Source organism: Hetaerina americana, unplaced genomic scaffold (genome assembly GCF_022747635.1).
Source record: "Hetaerina americana unplaced genomic scaffold, ioHetAmer1.1.p SCAF_6, whole genome shotgun sequence".
Classification (NCBI taxonomy): domain Eukaryota; kingdom Metazoa; phylum Arthropoda; class Insecta; order Odonata; family Calopterygidae; genus Hetaerina; species Hetaerina americana.
Window position 1 is genome coordinate 72,591,315 of NW_027287205.1, and position 24,482 is coordinate 72,615,796.

Here is a 24,482-nt window from a genome sequence, read left to right on the forward strand (position 1 = left end):
CCCAGCTCTAAAATACCTATCTTTATTCTCTCTCTATCTCCTGCTCAAAATTTTTAATTTCTCTTTCCTCAACTTCATCCTAACATTCCAACGACCTATTTTGACCATTTTGGTTCTATTTTGTTTCTTCTTTTTTGCTGCTGCCGTTGATTCTGCTTTGCAAGGATTTTATGTGATAATCACTGCAGAAGCTTTGCTTCCCATGCTGATGGATATTACAATGTGTTATTTGGAAAATATTCTTGTCAGCCTGTAGACATAGCTTAAACAAATAAATTAGTGGACAGAACTTTGTAAAGAGTTTTTCTCATGTTTTCACTGCTTTTTTATTTATTATCAATATTTAAGTTATATATTTATAAATATCAGGTCCATTCAACGAGCAGGTAATAGTCGCACAATCATCAAACATTGGAACCTTTCCTCTCCAAAATATGCCCTTTTCTTTGATCCAGGTATTTCTCCAGGGCACCTTGGAGTTCAAATCTTGCAGGCCTAAGATAGAATGAATTCTCTTGTTTAGTGAATGAATGACTTTTTTCATTTCTTATTTAAAAAAATAGTTATCAGTGTGGCCATAGGATGAAAAATAATGGAGGAGTGGTAAAGGTTTCAATTTTCTCTAAGGACTTTTGAAGAACATTTATTTCAAAATGGTATCATATGTGATAGTTAGGTAGTGTCATGACCGTTAAAATGTTTGACCGTTTTTGAGAGGCGTGTTTTGAAGGCCAAAATAAATAAGCCATCTTCATAGGAATACAAACGAAAAATTGATAGTAATATCAGGGGAAAGGAGGAGGCTGGTGGAGGAAATCCAAAGAAACACATTAAGGGAAGAGGAAATAAAAAAATATGCGTTTACAGTAACTAGTAAGGAGAGATGAAGAAGCAATAATTTTCAAGCAAAAGATGGCCAGTTGTGGGGATATGCTTTATAAACCCATTATGATATGTAATAGTTTTCAGGGAATGTGTTCAACATACTTTAAATTAGCTGCAGAAAGCTAAATCATGTGGTTCTTTCATTATGCTGTTAATAACTCATTAGGATATGATTATGAATCTTTGCTGGAATGAATTTTTGTATCTTTCTTTCCTCAACATCTTATCAATTCATATGTATATAACCATCCTTTTTTCTTTTGAATAAATGGAACATGATAAAATGACAGAACTACATTTAAGGTCAGAAACAGTGAATTTTCATACATGCATACATTAACTGATATTTAATACACACCTTTCATCCACAAATACCCTAGCTTGCAGTTCACTGATGTCATGCCTTATATCAGCAAGGAGAAGGAGAAGGAAATCCATTGAGGCAGATTCACCTTTCTCTCCAGGCCAGCCCCTCTCACCTTCTTCTCCTTTAGGCCCCTGCTTGCCAGTGGCACCAGGGGGGCCCTTTGTAGGAGCAAGCCACAGGAAAGTCAAACATTAATTTGACCATACACCCACCTAATTTATATCACTGTATTGTTGGTCATTTTATAAACACTCAAGTAGAAGTACAAACAAAATATGTGTTTTAAAACCTGTAATTTTTGCTTGTGGAGGAATAAAAAGGATCCTCATTGGAAAGTGAAGCATTATGAAAGAATTAGTTGCATGAATTTACTAGTTTAGATGTTCAATAAAATATTTGTTGAATGAGTTTGGAAGGTATCAATGCCCAGTGCCATATGCTTTTATGCCAGGTAAGGGGTACAAATATCATTTTATTACTCCAGCAAGTATTTACCTCAGAAAACCATGGATGTGTAAAAGACAGTGTATTATGTGCTAATCAATCAGGAGTAGTAGTAGTTTTTAGGGGAGGCGACCGACAACTGAGGTCATTTGCGCCATAGGGGATGGTTAGGAAAGGATGAAGGGTGGAGAGAAACCCGGCGTCGGCATTAGCCTACTCTTTACGAAAGGCACCAAGGGGTCCGCAGTTTAACGTCCCATCCGACGGACGGCGTACTCACTCAAAGTGCCCTCAGGAGAATTTGCATATTAGGATAAATATAGGGATGCTGTGGAAACATAAATAGAATATAAAATGCATCAGTAGTAATGGATGGTTTAAAAGTAATCAATGGAAATGATGAGACAAGTAAGGGGTAGTGAGTAAATGATACCTTACCCCTCATTGGAAATAAATATATAATAATGCCACCTTGGCATTAATTTGCTTTTATGGATAATGAGGGAGAGATGGATACATGAATGAGGCAAGTGTAATGATTTGAAATATAAATTTACACATCCTTCTATATGTCCATAATTGATTATTGGCAGTTGAGAGCTAAAAACATCAACATGAAACCCTGGATAGCTTCAGAATATTAGATGGTAGAGGAAATTAAATGGAGGATACATTTCATCAGAACACAAATAGTTGTGCAGGATGAGGAGTTTAGGAAGAACGATTGCATGGTGACTTAAGAGAGCAAAATAATGTGTAATATTACTATAGGTATTCTATTGCTTAAAATAGGTCTTGGGTGGACAAGGCTACACAACACTACAATGACAATTCTATTCCCTTTCCTAGCAATGCCTGACTGACAAACTAGAGGTTGATGATAAGTGAACCTAACCCTTATTACAGATTCCCTGTCAACTTGCCTTCCTATCTCCAGCCCTTCCCATGCCTCTTTAATCATTTTCTCCACATATACCTATACGTTGAACAGCACCGGTGATAAAGGACAACCCTGCCTTACACCTCTTCCTAACACTGCCCATCCGGACTCCCAGTTCCCCACCCGCACCTGAGCAGTCTGAGACATGTACAGGTTGCGGATTAGCCTCCTTTCCCTCCAATCTATTCCTATTTTCTGCAATATACTCATTAGTTTTTCCCAATTCACTCTATCCAAAGCCCTTTCAAAATCTACGAAACAGGCAAATAAGTCCTGATTGTAATCTATATTCCTCTCGATTAGTGATCTCATTACTGCAATGGCATTGTGCTTGCCTCTCCCCTTCCTACACCCAAACTTATCATCTACTAAGTAATCATTTTCCTTGCTCTCCATCCTTTAGTTGATGATCCTGAATACCACTTAAGCTGCATAGCAAATCAAACTATATGCTCTGTAGTCCTCACATGATGTTGCCTTTAAATGTTTTGGAACAGGAACTAAAACTGATCTCACAAAGTATTCCAGCCAGATTTCTTCCTCATAGATGCTACGAATTAGTCCAAATTGACTCTTCCTCCTAAATTTTCCTAAACCTTTTGGTAGTTCCACAGGAATGTTGTCTATCCCCATGGCCTTATTTGATTTCATCTCCCTTAATGCCCTTTCTATCTCATTGCCGGGTATGCCCGGACCTAAGCTATCTTCCTCTTTGTCATGCTCTCTTTCTATGTCTAACCATGTTGGCCTAAGCTCTTTACCATACAGTTCCTCTAATATTCCCTCCATTTCTCTTGGATCTTTTCTTCCATTCAGATCTTCCATTCTTACTTCCTGATATTGTTTTAACCTTCTTGTATAGCACACCAATTTCACTCTTCCTTGGCAAACTTTCCATACCCTCGCATTACTTCTTCTACCATGCTTCTTTTGCTTTATTTGTTGCCTGTCTCAATTTATTATTTACCTCTTTGAACTTCCTTCTGCCTAACTCTGGGTTTACATTCTTCCATTTCTTTCTCTCATGAAACTTTGTAATCATCTCATCCGTGATCCATGGTTTCCCTGTCCTTATTGTGAAAAATGTATTGATATAGAAAAGAAAACACTGCCATTTCTATTCCATGGGAATCTTGCCTCAAATAGTTATGGAAAATCTATTTCAGAAATAATTTATTCAGCAATAGTCCCAAATACAATGTACAGGATGCTAATTATGAGAAAAACTGCTATGAATAACAAAGTATCTCATAATTATTTAAAAATCCTTTGGGAAGATGAAATTTCAGTGCTTGATAAACTTACTACCATGACATCACTTGGGTCAGTTTAATTCCAGTATTTAGGAAATAATAAAAATTTTGCACTACATTGACCGACCAGACATTGATGGCAAAATAGGACTGATTGACTGTTAGATAAAAATGGTCATTATGATGCCTCAAGTACAACTGTTTTATTATTATTTGGTAGTTAATCATTTAGCTTATGATTTGGATGGACATAAACTTTATACCACAAAGACAATAATCACAAACATCACTCGTACATGTCTTAGCCTTGCCCAAAAATCAACCTGATCTCAATCCACAGTAAGCCCATCTTTAATTCCACATTCTTCCTTCATCTCTTCATTCTGTCCCACATGCCTATTATTTCCTCACCCTTCCTTGCTTGCCCTCCATCCCCCTCTCTATCACAGTTTTCAGCATTCCATTATTTATCAATATGCTCTTCATCCACCTTTCCTTTCTCAACAGGAAGGGACAGTTTTTAAATTATAATTAATGCATATCTGTGTATCAATAAAGTTGGTGGCATTACATTTTTATGGCCAATAGTTATGAGTTAGTTTAAAAATGGAAATTATCCTTCATACTCACCGCTGGTCCCCTTTTGCACCTACAAAATCTTAGATTGTCAGTCTTGCTGTTCCCTTTTAGCATCACAAAGGAGTCCATTGAAATTTCTGCTGGGCTTACACTCTTGTCATCACTCCGTCCCTCATCACCGTCTTGCCACATATGTGGTACCATAATTTTGGCACCAGGTTCTCCTGGTGGCCCGATAGGTCCTCTCTCACCTGGAGGTCCTTCTGGGCCAGGAAATCCTCTGGGGCCTGGTGGACCCTGGGGGCCTGGATTTCCTTTTTGACCTGGTGGCCCTGATTCAATACTGTATAATCTGATTGCAGTGCTCAGTGCACGAACCTTGAAGAAATGCACATTCACAGAAAATACAGTGTTATTTTTCATTGCTTGAATAATATTAGATAATCACTATAATTAGTAATCATATCAGCTTACATGTTGGCATTTGAATAGAATAATTTTATATTCCTTCTAGCTCGGTAGAAGAAATTGTGTCAAGTAGCAGTTTTTCACACAAGTAGAAAACGCACTTAGAAGTATCAACAGTTAAACATATTCATCTTTAAACCTATTAAAAGCATCTGGAACAAATGTCTTGCCATTAGATCTATCATCGAAGATTTGCATATACCATGAAGTGGTGCTATTAAATAAACCAATTTTTATTATTGAAATGAAAATAACCACAGTAATCAAATTGAAGGTTTGTTTGAAAGGTGAGGATGGAGCCCATCTTGAACTAAGGCCTATTTCATGTAAAATTGACACACCATGGTAGAGGAACCAGTTCCTTTCCCTGAGCCACCTGTGGTGGGTCACAAGAAACATGTGATACCTAAATATCATGCAGCTTAGGTGAAGCTATGGGTATCCAGTGGCATCACTGGGAATCAAACCTGGATCCAGTTTGTATCAAAATGCTCTATTTACTGGTCAATCATGCCCTGCTTTTGAAATATGAAGTTCTTAATTTAAAAAAATGTTGAAGTTTAGCTATGCTTGCTACGTGTTATTTTAATTTGAGAAACATTTCATAATTAATAATTCAATTCAAGTGTTATCAGTTACATGAAGAGTTATTACATGGTATCAATTTCACAAATATTTGGACTACTTTGACAAAAATATCATGATAAAATTTGAGCTTTTATTTCTTATCAGCTCCATTTCAAAGGAACTAGAGAAAATGCTGCTATTATGCTGTAAATGGAGTCACCTGCTAAGATGAACACAAAAATGAGAGCAATCACTGTGGAAATATCACTCTTGAAGACCAGGATTTAATCTCAGATCCCTTCAAGTCTAGCTGAGTGCTTTGGGCAGTTGAGTCACTGAGGCACTGAGGCAGGCACACTGACTAAAGAACACAAAAAGGATCCAAGTTCAAATCCCAGTCTAGGTAAACGAATTTTCTGCTGTTAAATTTCTAGCATTTATTTGTCTCAGAGCAAAAAAACCAAAGGTCTGCACAGCTTTTTAGTCTAACCCTGTAAATGTTAAATGAAACGTGCTTAGCATAAACTAATGACAACAAAATTGAAAAATAGCCAACTTGGCTTTTCCACGTTGAAAATTTTATTTACGATCTAGGTTTCACTATGGAAAGTCTGTTATTTTTCAATTTCAATATGATTTCAATAAGATTTTCCACCAAATCACACCAGAAACAGTTTTATTTAATAGCCACAATGAAATGGGGAAACATGTCACAAAAATAGGCAATTATTAATGTTTAATTGTTCTTCCTCCAACCCTTAACTAACATCAGTACTACGAGAAATCATGTAGAGAGTGGAATACAAAGTATTCATTCAAAGAAGTAGCAGTGATAATAATGCATTGATACTTATGGCTGGACCTATCTAACAGCATATTTCATTCTAAAATAACCTTCATAGAGTGATTCTTGAAGGTTGAGCACCACAAGAGTTAAAGAAAATATATTGAAAACCAATAATTAAAAATTTGATATTAATCATTGCATACCAGGAAATTTCATCAACATACTTTCACTTGCAACTCCTGAACACCATCTCGCAAGCGGGATACTGTATCACAGTTTGCTGAGCAATGCTGCAGAGCAGACACTTCACCTTTCACTCTTGCTTTATCAGTCCTCCCAGAAATTGGATGTGGTGTGCTTGAAGGCTGAGGAACTGACTGAATATGTTCACATGTGCGATTGTCTCCTTGAAGCTTCCATCCATCCCTACACTCACATTTATAGCCACCCTGTTCATTGATGCAGCGATGGCTACAGTCCCCATTGTTATCCATGCATTCATTGACATCTGAATTTGAAAAAAATGTGTTAGAATCAGAATGGATTAAAGAGACATCCACTGTAAAATATATGACCAAGATATGAATATATACCACTTACAGAAAATGCATATCATGTTAAATTTATTGATGAGCACATTTCATAGTTATGCAATGACAGAATAAGGCATATGTTTAATTTAATGTTTCAGGCATTGCTTTGTCAGCATTCTATGCATTCATAAAATAGAAAGAGCAATGCACTTTTCCACAGAATTTGATTATTGGGTACAATACATTTCACCAAGTTATATTTTACCACTGCTACTCTTTCTCTACATTACCTATCTTATCCTCATTGACCAACTATACCAAAAGGGCATTGTGCTGGAATCACTGCTGTTCACATTCCTGAATTATCTGAGCCTGACCCTTAAGTTATTTGCGCCCGATGATGCCGTATCACTTTGAAATTCATTGTACCAAATACTCAATTCTCAGAAAAAGTATGCTGTTCCTCCAAATATTTTGGACTTGTCTACTTATTTTTTAAAAAGATATGTTTATGTTAATAATAATAATAATAATATACTTTATTCATCTTATAATCATATTCACATATGGTAGATGTCGTCATTTAGGAACATACAGTTGTTCCTAGATAATATAGTATACAGCACAATATACAATCACATAAATTACTTATTTGAAAATATTTGCATACATACACCTAGTATTCTACTCACGCTAGACCTTATAATTTTAGGCTAGTAAAGTCGAGCTCATAATACTCCTGTATTGAGTATAAAGGAATGGAGGTAAGCCAATCACGCAGCACCCTGCGGAACACTAAATTGCGGGCTGATTTTACAGATTTTGGAAGCATATTAAACAATTTGATAGGTAGACCTTCAACTTTGTAAGTCCTATCTAGCCTACAGTATGGAAAATCCATATTAGACTTTGCTCTGGTGTTATGGCTGTGAACGTCAGCCCTAGTGGAGTGCATACTCGTATTTTCTTTTATATGAACTAATGAATAGAATATATATAAACTGTAGACAGTCATAATTTTTAAATTTAAAAAGAGAGGTCTACAGTGTTCAAGTGGACATGAATTAGATAAGGTACGGGCTGCCTTTTTCTGCATCCCAAAGATTGGCTTAATATCAGATGCATGCCCCCAAAGTCTAATGCCATAAGTAATATGTGAGTGAAAGAATGCATAGTAGGCATTAATTAAGTAGTCCTTACTAACATATAATTTCAATTTCCTGAGCAGAAATAAGGCTCGGGCAAGTTTCTTCCTAATGTATAGAATATGAGTACTCCATGTTAACTTGGGAGTCTATATAAAATCCCAGCAGTTTCACAGGGACAGTATCCGGTGTAGCACATTTTAGAGTACATATAAGATGCTGAGTTTTATTGGGATTCATATGGAGATTGTTGGCAGAAAACCAGTCCACTGCCTTTTTAAGTATAATAGGAACTCTATTCATCACATCAGAATGATGGGGGGAACTATGTAGGAAAGTAGTATCATCCGCATAGAGGACACAGTCAGTAATCATATTTGGGCACAAGTCATTAATCATGACCAGAAATAAAAGAGGTCCAAGCACAGAGCCCTGAGGCACACCATATTTAATATTTAATGGTTTTGACTGTTTACCATTTACATAAACTGACTGCTTACGATCAGATAAGTAGGAAGAAATAAATTCCAAAGAAACTGCGGGAGATGCCGCAACAGTAACTTTTAATGGAGTCATCTGCTAATATGCATTTCAATGCAACAATTTCAGTGTAAAAATCATTCGCCTTGACTGGGATTCGAACCCAGATCCCTCAATATCCGGTCGAGTGCTTTAGCCACTTCAATCTTTAGCCACTACAATCGGTGACATTGTATGTATGGTATTTTGTCACAACATCTTGTTCCTTTAAAAGCCCCAAAATTTCAGAGTTTAAGAGGACGCCTCGGTGGCTTAAGTGGCTAAAGCACTCGACCGGATATTGAGGGATCTGGGTTAGAATCCTAGTCAAGGCGAATGATTTTTACACTCTGAAATTGTTGCATAGGAAGAAATAAATTTTAGTTCAGTATCCTTAAAACCATAATATTTCAACTTATTTATGAGAATTGTGTGATTAACACAGTCAAAAGCCGAAGAGAGATCACATAATGAGAGAGCCAAACATTGATTACCTTCAAAAGCCTTAATGATTTGCTTTATAACATATTCAACAGCTTGGGTTGTACATTTGTTGGGTCTGAAACCAAACTGAGTCGGTGTAAATAGATTTAAGGATTCAAAATAGTCCAGGATTTGGGTAAATACAACTGATTCAATGATTTTTGCAAGTGGAGAAATAATTGTAATAGGACGATAATTGTTTGGAGAACTGATATTACCATGTTTGTGAATAGGAATGACCTTGGAAAACTTCAACTGATCAGGAAAATAACCAGACTGGAGACAAGAGTTGATGACAATAGCAAGAGGGTATGCTAACCAGTCAATTACAGATTTGATTGAATTATTTGAAAGCCCAAACATATCTTTACAATTAGAATTCTTGAACTTTTTCACTACTTTAATTATGTCTATCTGAGAAACTTCTTTTTTGTTAGTGTACTAGTTCAGTTTTTGGTTCGTTGTATAGAAAGAACTCCCATTTGCAGCATGTGTTACAGCAAGCCTTGTCCCGGAAGAGCTAACCACATCAGAAATATTTAAGAGTCTGATATATTGAATTGATTGATGAGGCAAGTGCTTATAGATATTTATCTGTAATTGATAAAAATGTCAACTCAAATAATGTGCCATTTGCAAAGAATGTGTTACCATTTTTGTAGGAAAAAATATTAAATTTGATGTTTATATAATTTTCTCAATGCTTGGTCAATGATTTTCTCATAAACCTTTAAATTATAGGTATTCAGGTTAGAGAAAACAAATAATAATGTAAAACTGTACTTTAAGCAGTAAAAAGTGATGTTGCAAACTGGTATTTTATACATATTTTGGTCCTCATTATTTGTTGGCAACATTACTTTTTACCGCTTAAATACAGCTTCGATGCCCATATCACTTTGACAGAACTGGCACAAAACCAGCACTACTTTGTTCCATACTACAAGTTGTTTGCTCCTTCTGTTACAAATTGCCCCATTCACTTTAACCTCTTTAATTTTGGCACCTTGTCTATTGCATGATAGTACTAGTTTTACCCCTCATTAGTTTTCAGGTCAAGACCACCCATATACTACAAATGATGATCCTGCCCATACGTCTTCCTTCATATGTACATGCAGCACTCCCCTTCCTGCTGAGCTATCTTCTTCCCAAACTTCATTTTTTGTTGTACCAGCTCATTGCTCACATCTGGTATTGAATGCTTTGCATCAATGGAGACATATAAATACTCATGAACTTGTCTCTCCTCTGTACTAACTTTGAAAAAAGAAAGGCAATAATTTATTTATTAACTCTTTCTGTTTGTAGGCAGAGCAGCATTTAATCCCACCTTCTTCCACTTGGCCAGAGATGACATTTTAAATCATCACCGTCATCGTAAAAACAACTCGTCCTAAGTCCTGAGCGTAAGTGCAACTCATTTTATTTTCGTTTCTCTAGAAGACATTACTGTTACATTACTATTACAGGTATAATATAACTTCTCATAAATGCTCAGGGAAATTTTTTGTAATCATTAAAAAAATTTTTTGATTGTAATATTACATAATTTTGCATAGTATCATGATCTTTGATCTCATCAATGTATTATTTTATTCAGCAGGGAAATTTCAGAGTGCCAGTATATTTATATTTGGTGAATAGTTATGGAATTCGACTTTAATTTCATTCTCTATGTATCCATATTATTATTTCACCATGCCCAAATTTCCTCTCAGGCTCACTAGGTGACTCATTTGCCTTTAAGTGATAATATGTAAAGGGTAGCTAGTAAGTTACAATAAGTAAGTTGCAATGCAGTAAGTAGCCATTGTTTATTGCAATGCCAAAATTAGAAAAAATATAGGGTGAAAGGCCTGACATCACTTGATCTATCTTCACTGAGCTTGGTTATTTAGTGAATTTTTTCTTGAAGTATGCTCAAGTAGTGCTAGTTTCAATGATAGGTCATACTCTGAAGTTCATTGAAGATTCAGTCTCCATGGTGTGCTGTAATATTTCTTTAACCACAGAAAGTAAATATGTGTATAATGTAAATATGTGTAAATATGTGTAGCCGATAAATTGATTTAGTGTAAATTGCGAGAGAATAATGACTTTGACATTCTCTGGCCGCGGAAATAGACCATAATTGATGATAATGAGGCTGAATTAGTTTTATGAACTGTTTCTAGATTTAATTTTAACAGAGTTACCTTTTCTCATGAATCTTGAATTTAGTCTGAATAAGGCTCATGCACATATAGATTTAATTGGCTCATGTGGTTTTTTTGGGTTATCAGCAGAATCCAATAGGCAAATGGGTATTGCATATGGATACATACACAACATAAAACTTGGTTTAAAGCTAGAGAATCTGAACTACCAGGGCACAGCATTGCATAACTGCTACAGGCATGATTTGTCATTAATGTTCCAGCAACATGCAACTGTGATGAAAATGTATCATGACAAGTTTATTGTATCATTATGACACCAAAAACAACAAGCAGCGTAAGCATGCACTTAAATAGAAAGGACACTTAAAACATATGCCATATATAATGTTTTCTTTAAGATATTCTAGTCATCCTACCTATACAAGCTGGCCTTATGCCTTTCTTTTGGTTTTCAGCACTGAACTTGTACCCTGCACGGCATGTGCAAATTATTCGTTGTAGGTACACGGTGCACAGTTGCTCACAAAGGTTAAGTGAGCATGGATCTTGATCTTTTGAAAGACACCTACAAAAAATAAATTAAAATACATAAGATTTGCTGTTAATATTTCCATTATAAGTAATCAATTCTGAATGACTATATGCATGAAATTATTGATGGTGGATGCTGTAGGCGACATGTACAGTACAATTTAGTGGGATGGATAAATAGGTAAATACCAATCAGTCCGTAAACCTTAAGAATTCACATTCATGTCAAATGAAATTAAAAATATGAATGCAGATCCCATTCATTCAAGTTTTCTATTCACCTAATTTTGACTTGGATATCATTCCAAAAAACTCAAGGTATCTAAAATCTTGACTGCATCCAAAATGTAATTAATCGCATTTCTTATAAAAATCAATTTTATTCTCATTGTAGTAATGGGTGCACAATGTTTTATTCCCTCAGAGATATATATAATTGTTCAGCAAAATTTATAAAAGGCTTTTGAGCAATAGAACACTAATGTTGGCTTAACGTCTCTTGCACTATACTGACATATTCATGTATTAGTGATGAAATAAGTAAAGCTCCTTAAGGCACTGCAACAGTAGGGAAACATTGAACCACAAAATACTCTGTACACTGCCTAACTAAATAGCCACTTAAGTATCATCAAATTTTTGTAATCAATAACAAAAGTGTCTATTGCTCTTCCACTTCAGCAGTATGAATAATGTAAGCTAATATTTTTTTTTACTTAAAACTTAAGGGATTCCTAAATACTTCCTTGGTCCAGTAATTAAGTGTACCTAATTATTTCATATTGCTTTATGCGGTTTCATCTCTTGCTTCAGAAGTTTGCAAAATAATCTTTAAAATGATAAAAATTATGTCTTGGGAATTTTTTTGCTGTGCCTTTTAACCAGCAATTGGCAAATGATTTGGTCAGTGTAGGTACCAACTAAAGAAAATATTGACAATTTGCAATGCCACTTTTTACTTTTCCTCTCTTTCCTTCCTTGCCCCAAGACTTTCTCTCCCACTCTCTGAAGAACTAATTATGACTGATATTTGTTGGTTTGTCTCTGTAATAATGTCATTGCGATAAAAGTGGTGGTTAAAAAAAGTGTAGAGTGGGTGCAGAGCTTAATTTTAAGTTGAGCAGAGAGGGCACTTCCAAGGGATGCTACTCTGGACGAGAAGACTCAAATGTCTTGAGCGACAGCCACAAACGGTGAAATTGTATCTACAGGATAAAGTGAGCATATAAAATTTTAGCCTTCTGCAGTGTCAAGTGCTATAAAACATCATGTGCCCATATTCTCCTCTTACTATTTGTTAAAGAGAAAAAAGTTGCTGTCCTTAATGAATAGCTAAGAAAGGGAAAATTATGCCTTTGGATTGTAGAAGAGAGCTGTGACTCTGCACTAAAGTTTCAGTGGTACCATGCATTTTATGTGTATATAAAATGATATATTCAGTTTGCGCATTTGTTTAAATTTACTACAACATGTTCTGGAAGTATAGGAAATTCTCTTTGATTGATCTAGGGGTGACGAATAGTGAGGAAGTTTTCTTGTTCGTTTGCTTTCACTCCTCCCTAAATTCCAACCCTGACTTTATGTATATTGAAATGCTTACCTTCCCGCAATGAATGTGTAATCTGGACAACAGTGTCTCTTGAAGCAATCCACCCATTCTCCATCCACATGACACTTGTAACGGGTGGTGATAATGTTGTCGGATGGGCACTGAAGTGTTTCTGGCCTGAGAGAGAATAATAATGAGTGAGAGTCAGTTGTTTGGCACACACTCAATTGCCACTGCGAAATATTTTTATATCCAAAATCTCTTTGTTGTAAGATTTCAAAATCAGAGTTTTAATGATTTGTTAGCTAGCAAATTAAATTAAAAACATGGTTCTAGTTTATTACTGGTCATAATGTTATCATCCTAGAGGCATATTCAATTGCTATGGAGAAAAATTTTCATATTTTTAATGATGACACAGAGAAAAATATCTGATTTTCTTACTGATTCAATTTGAGGTAATTTATCTCCAATTCTGCATTTTACATAGTCCAGTAATATATTTAGACGTGAAAATAAATTAACATGGGATTGGTTCAGTCATTTTAAGTGATTTTACGAAAATCAATTCAATTACTACTTTCTGTACTTGATGGCGCCCTAAAAATATCAGTTTCACTTGCCAACTTAAAGGAAAACCTGTCTGAATAACAGTACCAATAAAATTGAAAGCACTCATTGATCGTCGAAAATTCTAGGATTGGCTGGGGACTGACTCTACCCTCAACTCAATTTCTGTACTTCGTAAACTTCATGTAGGTAATCTTATTCTTTGCTTTTATGCCTCTCATTGTGTAATGGAAGCTCAAAACTTCCTGATTCTTTGAGTTCACTTTTTGTTTTTTTTGCCTTAAGGAAGCTATAATGGTGGTCAATTTTAACTTCATCATTTTCCTAAAGACATTTTCCTAACATTTCTGCTGTTTCCAATCCTTTTTCCTCTGGGACAGTCACCATCCTTGCCTCATATACATCAGAGTAGTGTACTCAATAAATACCTACATTTTGATGAGTTTTCTAGCTGAGGCTTGTGTTTGATTATATGACCATACTTTTTTTTTGTTGAAATCCTATATTTTGCCATCCTTTGGCTGTGATCCAATTTTCAGAATGACAAATCCCTTCTACTTATGCATTAAACTTGTAAAATGCCAAAGGCTATAATCATGGCTTTCTTCTTTTTAGCCTCAAATATGTACTTTTCATTAAATGCATTAGGTTAGCAAATGTGCTCTTTACAATTTTCTCTGTCACTATAGCCCTGCTATTATCAATACAGAGAATGCTGATATTTTTTATCTGTGATTACAATGTACTGGCCATCGGCTTTTTGTTATTTGTTTTTGATGAATATATTTAATGAATAAAAGTATATGCACTTCCTTCACCGACAGTGGATAGAATTCTCTTTCAGTATGCATTTTAAATTGTTAATTCAATTCCATGAATACTTGGATGCCTGTTGACATTTTTTCCTTCTCTAGAAAACTATTTCTATTTCACGTGTTCAGTATATATGGCCGACTAGTTTATTCAGCTGATTGGTTGAAATCTTCTCTGCAGAATTTTTTATTAACTCCAAGAATGAACTAGTTCGATAATCATCTATTATTGAAACCTTTTTTTTAGATGAAGTCCTAGAATGTGATATTAAATTCTGCATTTAGAAAGTATAATTTGTCTTTGTTTCTTCAGGAAAATCATTTCCCCTTCAGCTATAATTTAACATTGCCCATTATCACCGTTGCTGTTCAACCTGTATGCAGAGGAAATGATTAAAGAGGCATGGGAAGAACTCGAGATAGGGATGAAGGTAGGCGGGGAATTCGTAAAATCAGTTAGGTTTGCTGATGACCAAGCTCTAGTTTGTCAGTCAGCCAAGGGGCTGCAAGCATTGCTGAGTGAATTAGAAATTCAGTGCGACAGGTATGGGATGAGAATCAATATTAATAAAACAAAGGTTATGCGATTTTCTCGAAAGAAAAAGGCTAAGCTTAACATTAAAATAGGAGGGGAAAAACTAGAGCAGGTAGAACAGTTTACATATCTCGGTAGTGTTTTGGACCAACACGGTCAAAGTAGTAGGGACATAAGGAGAAGAATTGCGCTAGGCAAAGAGGCTTTCACAAGGAGGAGGGAGTTGATGACGGGGACGTTGAGTAAGGATGTTAAGAAAAGACTGGTAAAAATTTTGATATGGAGCATAGCTATCTACGGCACGGAAACATGGTCATTGAAGCAGGAGAATAGATGTAGACTGGAGGCTTTTGAAATGTGGGTGTGGAGAAGAATGGAGAAGGTGAAATGGACAGAGAAGAAAACAAACGAGGAAGTACTTGGTATGGTGGGCGAAGAGAGGGGTTTGCTGGGAGCAATCCTATGGAGGCAGGAAAAGTGGCTGAAGGGGGTATTGACCGGCAGCGGGATGTTGAAGACTATTATTGAGGGGAGAATGTTAGGCAAACGAGGAAACGGAAGGAACAGGATAGGGATGTTGGACGGGATGAAGGGAGGAAGAAAGTACTCAGAGCTGAAGAGGGACCTGATGTAGAGTAGGATGTTGTGTTTTGCTAGGGGCCACAAATTATTTAATTAGTAATTACGTCCATCCAAAAACCTACCTTAACCGGTAGATTACCTAATAATAATAATATTATTTTACAGTTTAAAGTTATAACTTAAAGGGCTCAAATATCATCTCCAGTTAGTCCCAGGACTTCCAATGTGGTCCAAATTTCCCTCTTGAGAGCTTTTCTTGGCAGCTTTCAGTTGTCCACTGTTCACATTTTGACATCTTTCCTTCCTTGAGCCATCATACATCAACGTTTTCCAAATCAACCTCCGGTCAGAATGACTTCCCATCTATTTCTTTTATTGTTTTGTTCTGTGTTTGCCTCTTAATTCGCCATTCAACATTTCGCCCTTGTAGCTTTGCCATCATGTAGTACCTGGTTTCTCTATCTGATTTCCTAGAATATCTTTGGCTTGTCTTTTAATTGATTTCCCTTATTTCTCAAAAATAGTTATATACCAGGACTACCTTATTGAATGGAATTTATATTTAATGAGGGTATTGTCCACTACTCAATTTATATTGCAAACAAAAATGCACTCAGCAATTGGGTCTTTGGGTCTGATCTGAATGATTCTGTTGTTTCTGCTATCCATAATCTCTGCATTTTATTAAATCCCTAGATATATAAATCCATTATTCTTCTTTCAAGTTTTAGGCTTTCAGCATCATTCAGCCATAAAATTAAGTAATGCAAAATTCGAATGAAAAAGGTCATAAAGAAATTATCTTGCGGTCTTATTTTTTTTAATACCTTCATCACCAAGGACCACTGCTTATATGCATGCATCTCGAGAGTTAATTTGGAATGACACAACAAAATGTCGATTTTGTATATGCAGATATTATATTTTAAGGGCTTCATTTTTACAATTACAAAAAAAATTCACCATAGTCATAGCAGGAACTTTCATTTTCAAAGGAAACATTCAAAAGAGTGCATAATTCTATCTTATACTACTTCTCGAGTGCTAAGTAAAATGTAAGTGAAAAACCATGAAATTCTTCAAAAAATGTTCACTTCTTTAATTGCAAATTACATTTGCTCATTACTAATGTAATACCTATGAAAACCACTGAGATATACTGCGATCATATTGTGTGTAGACTGGCATGATTAATACCAAAATCTTCATGAAAAATATTTAGGTTAACATTAAAAAAATTCCAACCCAAACCCTTTTTGCCGTGAACAGAAGAATGTGGTATGTTTAGCCCAGATGATCAAGTTTAACCTGCTATATGTAGCAGTTTCAAGTTGAGCGCTTCAAAAAAGTATTTATGTAAAATAAAAACTATGAACCATTGCCCACAAATATTATCTAAAGAGAAAATCTTTCAAACTAAGATTTACTAATTGTACCTTGTCACAGGCCGTGCTGCACCCAGAGAATCCTTGTAAACATATCCCTCTTCTTCAACCCACAGTTGATAGTCTGATACTTTTGTTGTGCGTATTTCCTTGGATGATAGGCTCGTTCCCTTTTCTTTAGACTTGCAGTGCACAATATCATGTAGCAGAAATATAAGTGCCAAAACCCAAGTAGTGCTAAATTGGATAAAATGATTTAAATAATGTCACAATGTGAAATAAAAGCAAGTATTAGAAAAATGACCAAGGACGATCTTGAAAAGTATTTTGAAACACTCTTCTGGAGCCCCTGTCTCATTCAGGACACATTTAACAATGGCAGGAAGATGTAAAAAATGTGGGAATTCGTACAAGGGCTTTTTTTGCAAAAAGTAGTCATATAATAGCAAATATTCTAAATTAACCATATAATATCTCTTTCCTTCTGGTTTTGTTTTCTCGCTAGAGGTGCTTGGAAAAAGGAGCATCCTGAATACCTTATGATGAACATAATATTTACAGGACTCCAAATATGTATATCATTTTCCAGCGAAATCTCTTTCAAGCATGGCTGTGGATCGAAAACTAATTTTTTCATAAATATATTTAAATTAAATAAACAGCCTTTTCTGGGATTAATTCGTTCAGAAGTAAAAAATACTAAATATTATTGTTCAACGAAGCACGAAGGGGTTAGTTTTTTAATATGGCGCCAAATATTGCCTTCTTCTTGACTTAATCTGGTGCTGTTATAGTTTGCATTCGACAATTTCACGAACCCTGTGGAAATGTTCAATTGAGACTATATTATTTTGCTGGCACGTATTACCTACGATTATATTTTTAATGAGAATTTATATAAACATTAATAATTCAAACCAACAATAAATTGTAGAATATAATAGAATAGAATGAATGTAAAACTCCAATAGCCGTTAAGAGTTTTTAACTTTTTACTGTTTACGGCTATTGGAGTTTTACATTCATTCTATACTATTAGCCGTAAGAGCTCAAATTTATCAATATTACAACAATATATTATTTGGAAAAAGTTTGTAATGGCGTTGTAAAAATAAATGTTGCATACCAAGAGGCGGGCATCATATATAGGTCAATACTATCGCTTAATTTTACAGGGCTATTATTTGTTGAAGTAATTGTTTCGAGACTAACAGTGTGAGAGTTCGTGTTCAGAAAACACAGACAATAGTATTTCTTTAGCTAATGATTTAGTTACAATCAATTTCGGTCCACAAGCCTGTCAAAGAATCACTTGTCCCTTTTCAAAAACGCTTTTACTTTTATATATTTTTAGCGATGTATTTCAAGAGTATGTAAATTCTTTGAATTTTGATCATCATTATTTTTAAAACAACTTCATTTGGTGAATATTATGCATCATTGCACCTTTGCTTTTACAATGGACAAAATTGAGTAATGTCATGTTTTATTTCATGAATTCAAGCCCTTTCATTTTCCACTTCCTCCGATGAAGAAACACGTTTTGCTTCCATTCCAAAAAATAATCTTCTATTTACGACGCAAAACGTAATTAGTTAAAACGTTTTCCTGCGTCGTATTTTTATCTCCTTTCTTTTCAACTTACTTCTCCGTTGAAAACAAAATTGGGCACACGGTTAAGTGTAGAGCAGATAACAGGGATATACCGGTCTTTGAAGTTATCCAATATTCAAAATAAGCGGCGACAGAAACAGTAAAATTGCGTAGACGAGGGTGGTCGTACGAGTGCTTTTTGGATTCTACCGTTCGATACGCGCCAGGAACGCGCTGATAATCCTCACTTTCAGCAATATATCCATAGATTTTAGGAAATTTTATCGGCGGAATTCAGTCACTTTGAATTACTATACTTACTAGGTGCTACGGTGGGTAGGTAAAGAATCAGTGTGAAACAGTAATTGGGTAGGTGGTTTCATTTGAAAACTGGATGTGTTCGTATGAAAATCCATAGCGATAACCTTATTAACGAGTTAAACTATCGGTTGGAGAACAGCGCATTAAAACTTAAAAACCTTATAGTTACATTGTCTGATCCCTTCCAAAACTTTTTCGCAGAAGTTCAGAGCCCCGTGTACATAAAGTAACGCCTTTGTTTATGTTGCTAAGATAACTCAACGGTGGAAAACAATTCTCAAACCACAAAAATATTTTCATGATACTCACGATTTCAGCAACATGGGTTCACGATGTTTCGACGATATTATACTAGGTACTCCTAATTACATCATTCTATGGTAAAGATGGAAGCACGTTCCCGTGTGAGCACAGAGAGCCTGCCTGTGTCTCGGATCGTAGGGCGGACTCCCCACTCCACCCGACGTTAAGATTTCCTCTGGACGCATAGCTCGCGACTCCCAGCACTGAAGCCGGACAACCCTATAGTCATCAGTTGCAACAGCTGCCATAGAGGCCATCTCTCTCCTCTTCTCCCGTGCATCTCCGGGGGAAAACACTCGAACCATTCATTGAGAGATGATCTCCACTTTTTCCTGTCCCTTCTCCTCACCCACCCAAAGGGTGGGGGAGTAAGGGAGCGAGAAGAGGGGGGATCCTTTTATGCCCCGTGACGCCACGGGGAGACTTAAACCCAAGGCGCCAGTCTGCTACTCAGCGAAGAGAAAAAAATTGTCGCTCAAAAAAAATAACAAGAGGTTCCAAGAAGTCGGTGGACGTGGAAAAAAGTTAAGAGGAGATTTTTTTTTATAATTGGGATTCTGATGATTGGATGGGATAAACCGAGGGGCACAAAAAGCAATCAGCTGAAAAAAAGACGAGGGTGGGGGAAGGGTAAGAGTGCATAAACCGTGATTGGATTTAATTAATTTAGTTCCAGCTTTGAATCACAGTTAACTGAAACTACGACGATGCTGGAGATAGATGGGGAGATAAAAAGAAGGTTCTCTCATGAATGAGGTTCTTCTTGACTCCTTGGGGCTTCATGAGTTCTCAGACAAGCCTTTTCCCCGCCGTGTGGGGAGAAGTTGTATTCGTTTTTTACGTCTGGAATAATGCACGCGGATGTTAAGAACATTAAGAATGAATACTTTATAAGACAGGGTTGAGAAAGGAATCGGGATCATTCCAGTATAGTGGAAATTAATATTTGTTGGAGAATTGCATTATCAGCATATGGGTGGGTAGCTTCGGTCCAGATGATATAAATGGATCTTTGTGCAAATTAAATGAAAATTGAATTTTTGGCCATCTTTTTGGGTGATCTGGCTAATTTTTGGGGTGAAGGACGTAGCAGAGATAGCGATCGCCAAAGTTCTCTCGAACCTAAACAAAAAACCGATGGTAGGGTCATGAAAAGACTGGAATAACGGTTCGAAGGGGGAGGAAGTAAGGTTCAGATAAGAGTAGAGTTGCTATGCAGTAACCGCAGTACTCTTACAAGTTGAAAGTGTTGTCGTTGCATCCAACTGAACGAAAATTGCCCATGAATGAGGTATTTAATCAACTAGGTGGGCCAAATAATGGGGTGGCCATTCATCTGTGGCGAAGTAAAACATCTTAGTAGGGTGCACATCCAAACCACCAAGGTATGCTCGTGAAAACAGGGAAAGGCAAAAGAAAATGCACATTTTGCAAAACGGAATCATTATCAGAGAGAAAGTCAAACGAGAGCGACACCGAACGAATTCGCTTCCCTCCATTTATGGACAGCGCGCCCGATCCTCTGTGCATTGGTCTTTGTAGATGGGATGCTGTCCCTGATGGCCCTCACTGCTTCCTTTCACCTGTTTTATTGGGCGGTTTGACTTCAACCCACTTGCTCCGAAATTCAAGGTGAAGGTGGAAGGACATCAGCTGGGTCGAAGTGATGGATATCGGGGCCGGTGCCAGACATTTCTTTGCGGTACCATCAGTCCGACTACCCTAGTCCGTAGCTCCAGCTCAAAGGGTTGAGGCGCGCCGAGGCACCATACACGTGGCGACGAGACGCTCGCACTGCGGATCGGTATTAACAAACTTCGCTCACTCCCCCCTTGACAGCAGTTCTTCAGCAGACTCAGCTGGTGATCTAAATATCATTGGCTCTCAAGTGACCCTCGGAATTGGACGCCTTATCAGCCTGCGCGGGCGAGGATTCGTGTAACTGTGTTGCTCCTCTCCCCGCGGGATATGCAGAGTGATCGCCTTGGAAGCGCGATGCTATTATGTCTCGATCGGCAGGCTGGGCAGTTCATTTGGGGCATAGGAGGTGTAGACGTGAAAATTATTCTGATAGAGTGAGGAGAAACAATTCCGGAACCACTCCCCCAGTGGCGAGACAGGCCTAGGTGGAGATTCACAAATTTTTGTTAATGGTGGACTAACATTTAGTCTACTACCCCATACTTCATATGGCTCCCCGGAACCATTAGCTTTCATCAGAAAAACAATATCGTAAGGGCGTTCAGTTTATTCGTCTTCACGGATTTAATGCGACACCATATGGTTTTTCATTCTTAATATCTCGTTTTGTCTCTTTTTTCATGGCTCCTAATATTCGGAGCAATAATTAAATACCCTTGACGTATACTTCCTACTATGATGAATGCCTTTGTACCATAAAAATGTGTACTTGTACTGTATCTAAATCATGTGCATTTTTAATACCCAAGTTTTTGATTTAATTACTTTGAATTTTGAAAGTAGATCAGCTTAATGAATTCACTAAATGTTTTTTTCATGAAATATTAAGCACTACTTCATCATATTCACCTAGCGCAAAAATTATCATGTCCGTCATACAAGTATTAGAGTGCATTGGTCAAGCACATGGTGGAATATTTGGAAGGATGTGTGATTGTAAAGTTTGTCGTTAACCTTCCCTATCCCTTGGGTCACCGATGACTATGTGAATCAAACATGGCAAAACAGGATATTAAGTCACAAGAATTTTACTAAGGGGAAAGAAATAGTTAAAATGGTTATATCATTGCCGTACCTGAGTACTGAGTACTTGGACAGCCCTTTTAAACTGATGCAATGTCTAATTTTTTCAAAGTACTACCTTGATCAAAAATTTCCCGGAATTTATTCAGAAAATTAAAAATACAAGTTTATTCATCTAAATCTATATTGTCCCCTTCAAAGTAATCCCCATCGACTGCAACACACTTATGCCAGCGCTTGATCCAATCCTCGAAACATTTTTTATATTCGGTTTTCGGTATGTCCATCAGTGCTTCCTGCGATTTTTCCATTACTTCCTCTCGGCTGCTAAAACGCGTTCCCCGTAATGGTTTTTTAACTCGATTGAACAGAAAGAAGTCACAGGGAGCCAAATCAGGTGAATTCGGTGGCTGTTGGATGGTATTTGTTGCATTTTTCGTCAAAAAATTACGAATAATGATAGCACTGTGCGACGGTGCGTTATCATGGTGCAAAATCCACGAGTTTTCTGCCCACATTTCTGGTCTCTTTCGGCGAATTGCTTCACGCAAACGTCTCATAACGCCCAAATAATACTCTTTGTTTACTGTCTGGCCTTCTGGCAAAAATTCATGATGCACTACACCGTTGTAATCCATGAAAACCGTCAGCATTGCCTTCTTTTTTGACTGAAAACGACGTGGTTTTTTTGGTCTCGGCTCATTTGGTGAACGCCATTCACTTGCCTGATGTCTGGATTGCGTGTCGTACTCATAAACCCACGTCTCGTCTCCAGTAATGATCCTTTTGATGAATGTGGGATCGGATTCAGCCTCGCAAATCATGTCTTTTGCGACGTCAACACGGTCTCTTTTTTGCATGAAATTGAGGTATTTTGGCACCAACTTTGCTGCTACACGTCGGAAACCCAAATCATTAACCACAATGTCTTGGGCGGATCCATAGGCAATGTTCAAGTCCTCCGCTATTTCTCTGATGGTTAATTTGCGGTTATTGACCAACATTTCTTTTACTTTATCAATTTTTTCACCGACTTTCGATGTCGATGGTCTGCCACTGCGTTCATCATCTTCGATTGACTCACGACCACTTCTGAACCGCTCGTGCCACTGGTAAACGACCGTTTTTTTTAGAGAATCGTTGCCGAAACACTTTTCCAACATTTCCAACGTCCGTGCGCCACTAAATCCGTTTTTTACGCAAAATTTAATACAAGTTCGTTGTTGCAAATTTAAATCCATTTTTGAAATTGTAAAAAATCGCCAACACACACAGAGATAGATGTACTCTTGGCTACGTAACTTTTGCAAATGTCAAGTTATGACACTAAGATTTAAAGGGAATATCAACAACAGATGTACCAATTTAACAAAAAAAACAGAACTCAAATCGGAACGATGGGAGCGCCACACGGTGGTTATTCCGGGAACTTTTTGATCAAGGTAGTAGGTGCAAAATTGATTAAATGAAGAATACAATGTATCGTTGAAAAAGCGGACAAAGGCAAAAAAAAGATAAAAAGGACAGTGGAAAGATACAATGCATTCTTCATTTAATTAACATGTATTTCCACTAAGTTGAGCCGGGAATAATTGAATATATGAAGTACGTGCAATTTTACTATCCGGCTGTAAGAATATACATACTTGTATCTGGTAAATACCACCATACACCAAGTGCTCCGCGTTATTCTCGTACACTTCCCTTCCTTGTTTAGCTAAAATTTTCCCTTCTAGTACATACTTCAACATTCCGCTGCCTTTGAGTGCCTCATCGATCCACTTTTTCCGTCTTATTTGAATACCATCTGCCGACTTTCTCTCCTCACCAACAAACACTTCATGTGCCAATATATCCTTCCAGCTAACTTATTTTACCCTGTTCCAAACTCACATCTTAAAGAAGTTCAAAGAACTGTCATCCTCCTTCATGAAAACCGAGCGTACCGACTCATACCGTGCCTCCCTCTCAGTTATTGCTGAATGCCTAATAAATATTCAACAGCTATTCTAATGCTGGTGATATACGTAATACCTTGGTGGTGATATAAGATTTGCAGGGTACCGCTATTTATACTTTAGTTCTTTGCTGACCTCTTTTCCCCGCATTGGTCGTCAGTTATCTTCTGTTGTGAGCATTTATTTACCTCCCTTACGCTTTCTTAAGGCCTAAGGGCGATTATCGTTCAAATTACCGCCAAAATTACTGAATTCCCCCCCTAATTTAATTTTGGCCTTACTTTCATACTTAATTTCTTTTCCTGCTCCGTAAGAATATCATAGCCTCCAAATGCACGAACTTGTTTTAGCCCACATCACTTTTTATTTCTCACCCTAGTTTTTAACCAGATAAAGTAATTTTCAAAGTTTTTACCTGAGGAATCCGGTGGAAAGGGATCGTTGTGAAATAAATAAACTGAATTTTTGGGTCAGATTTGCGAGTTTT

The 24,482-nt window shown here is 36.8% G+C and overlaps 1 protein-coding gene across 1 annotated transcript; it reads right to left on the reverse strand.

Annotated features, from left to right (window-relative positions):
• Positions 1-255: 255 nt before the first annotated feature.
• On the reverse strand, positions 256-19,554 carry LOC139695352 (collagen and calcium-binding EGF domain-containing protein 1-like). The gene is made up of 8 exons (XM_071594068.1): positions 19,320-19,554; positions 17,148-17,333; positions 13,264-13,389; positions 11,549-11,697; positions 6,515-6,798; positions 4,520-4,846; positions 1,244-1,410; positions 256-495 (listed from the first exon to the last, which is right to left on the reverse strand). Exons 1-8 carry the CDS (start codon positions 19,331-19,333, stop codon positions 405-407), a joined length of 1,344 nt encoding a protein of 447 aa, XP_071450169.1. The 5' UTR covers positions 19,334-19,554; the 3' UTR covers positions 256-404.
• Between the last annotated feature and the right edge of the window lie 4,928 nt (positions 19,555-24,482).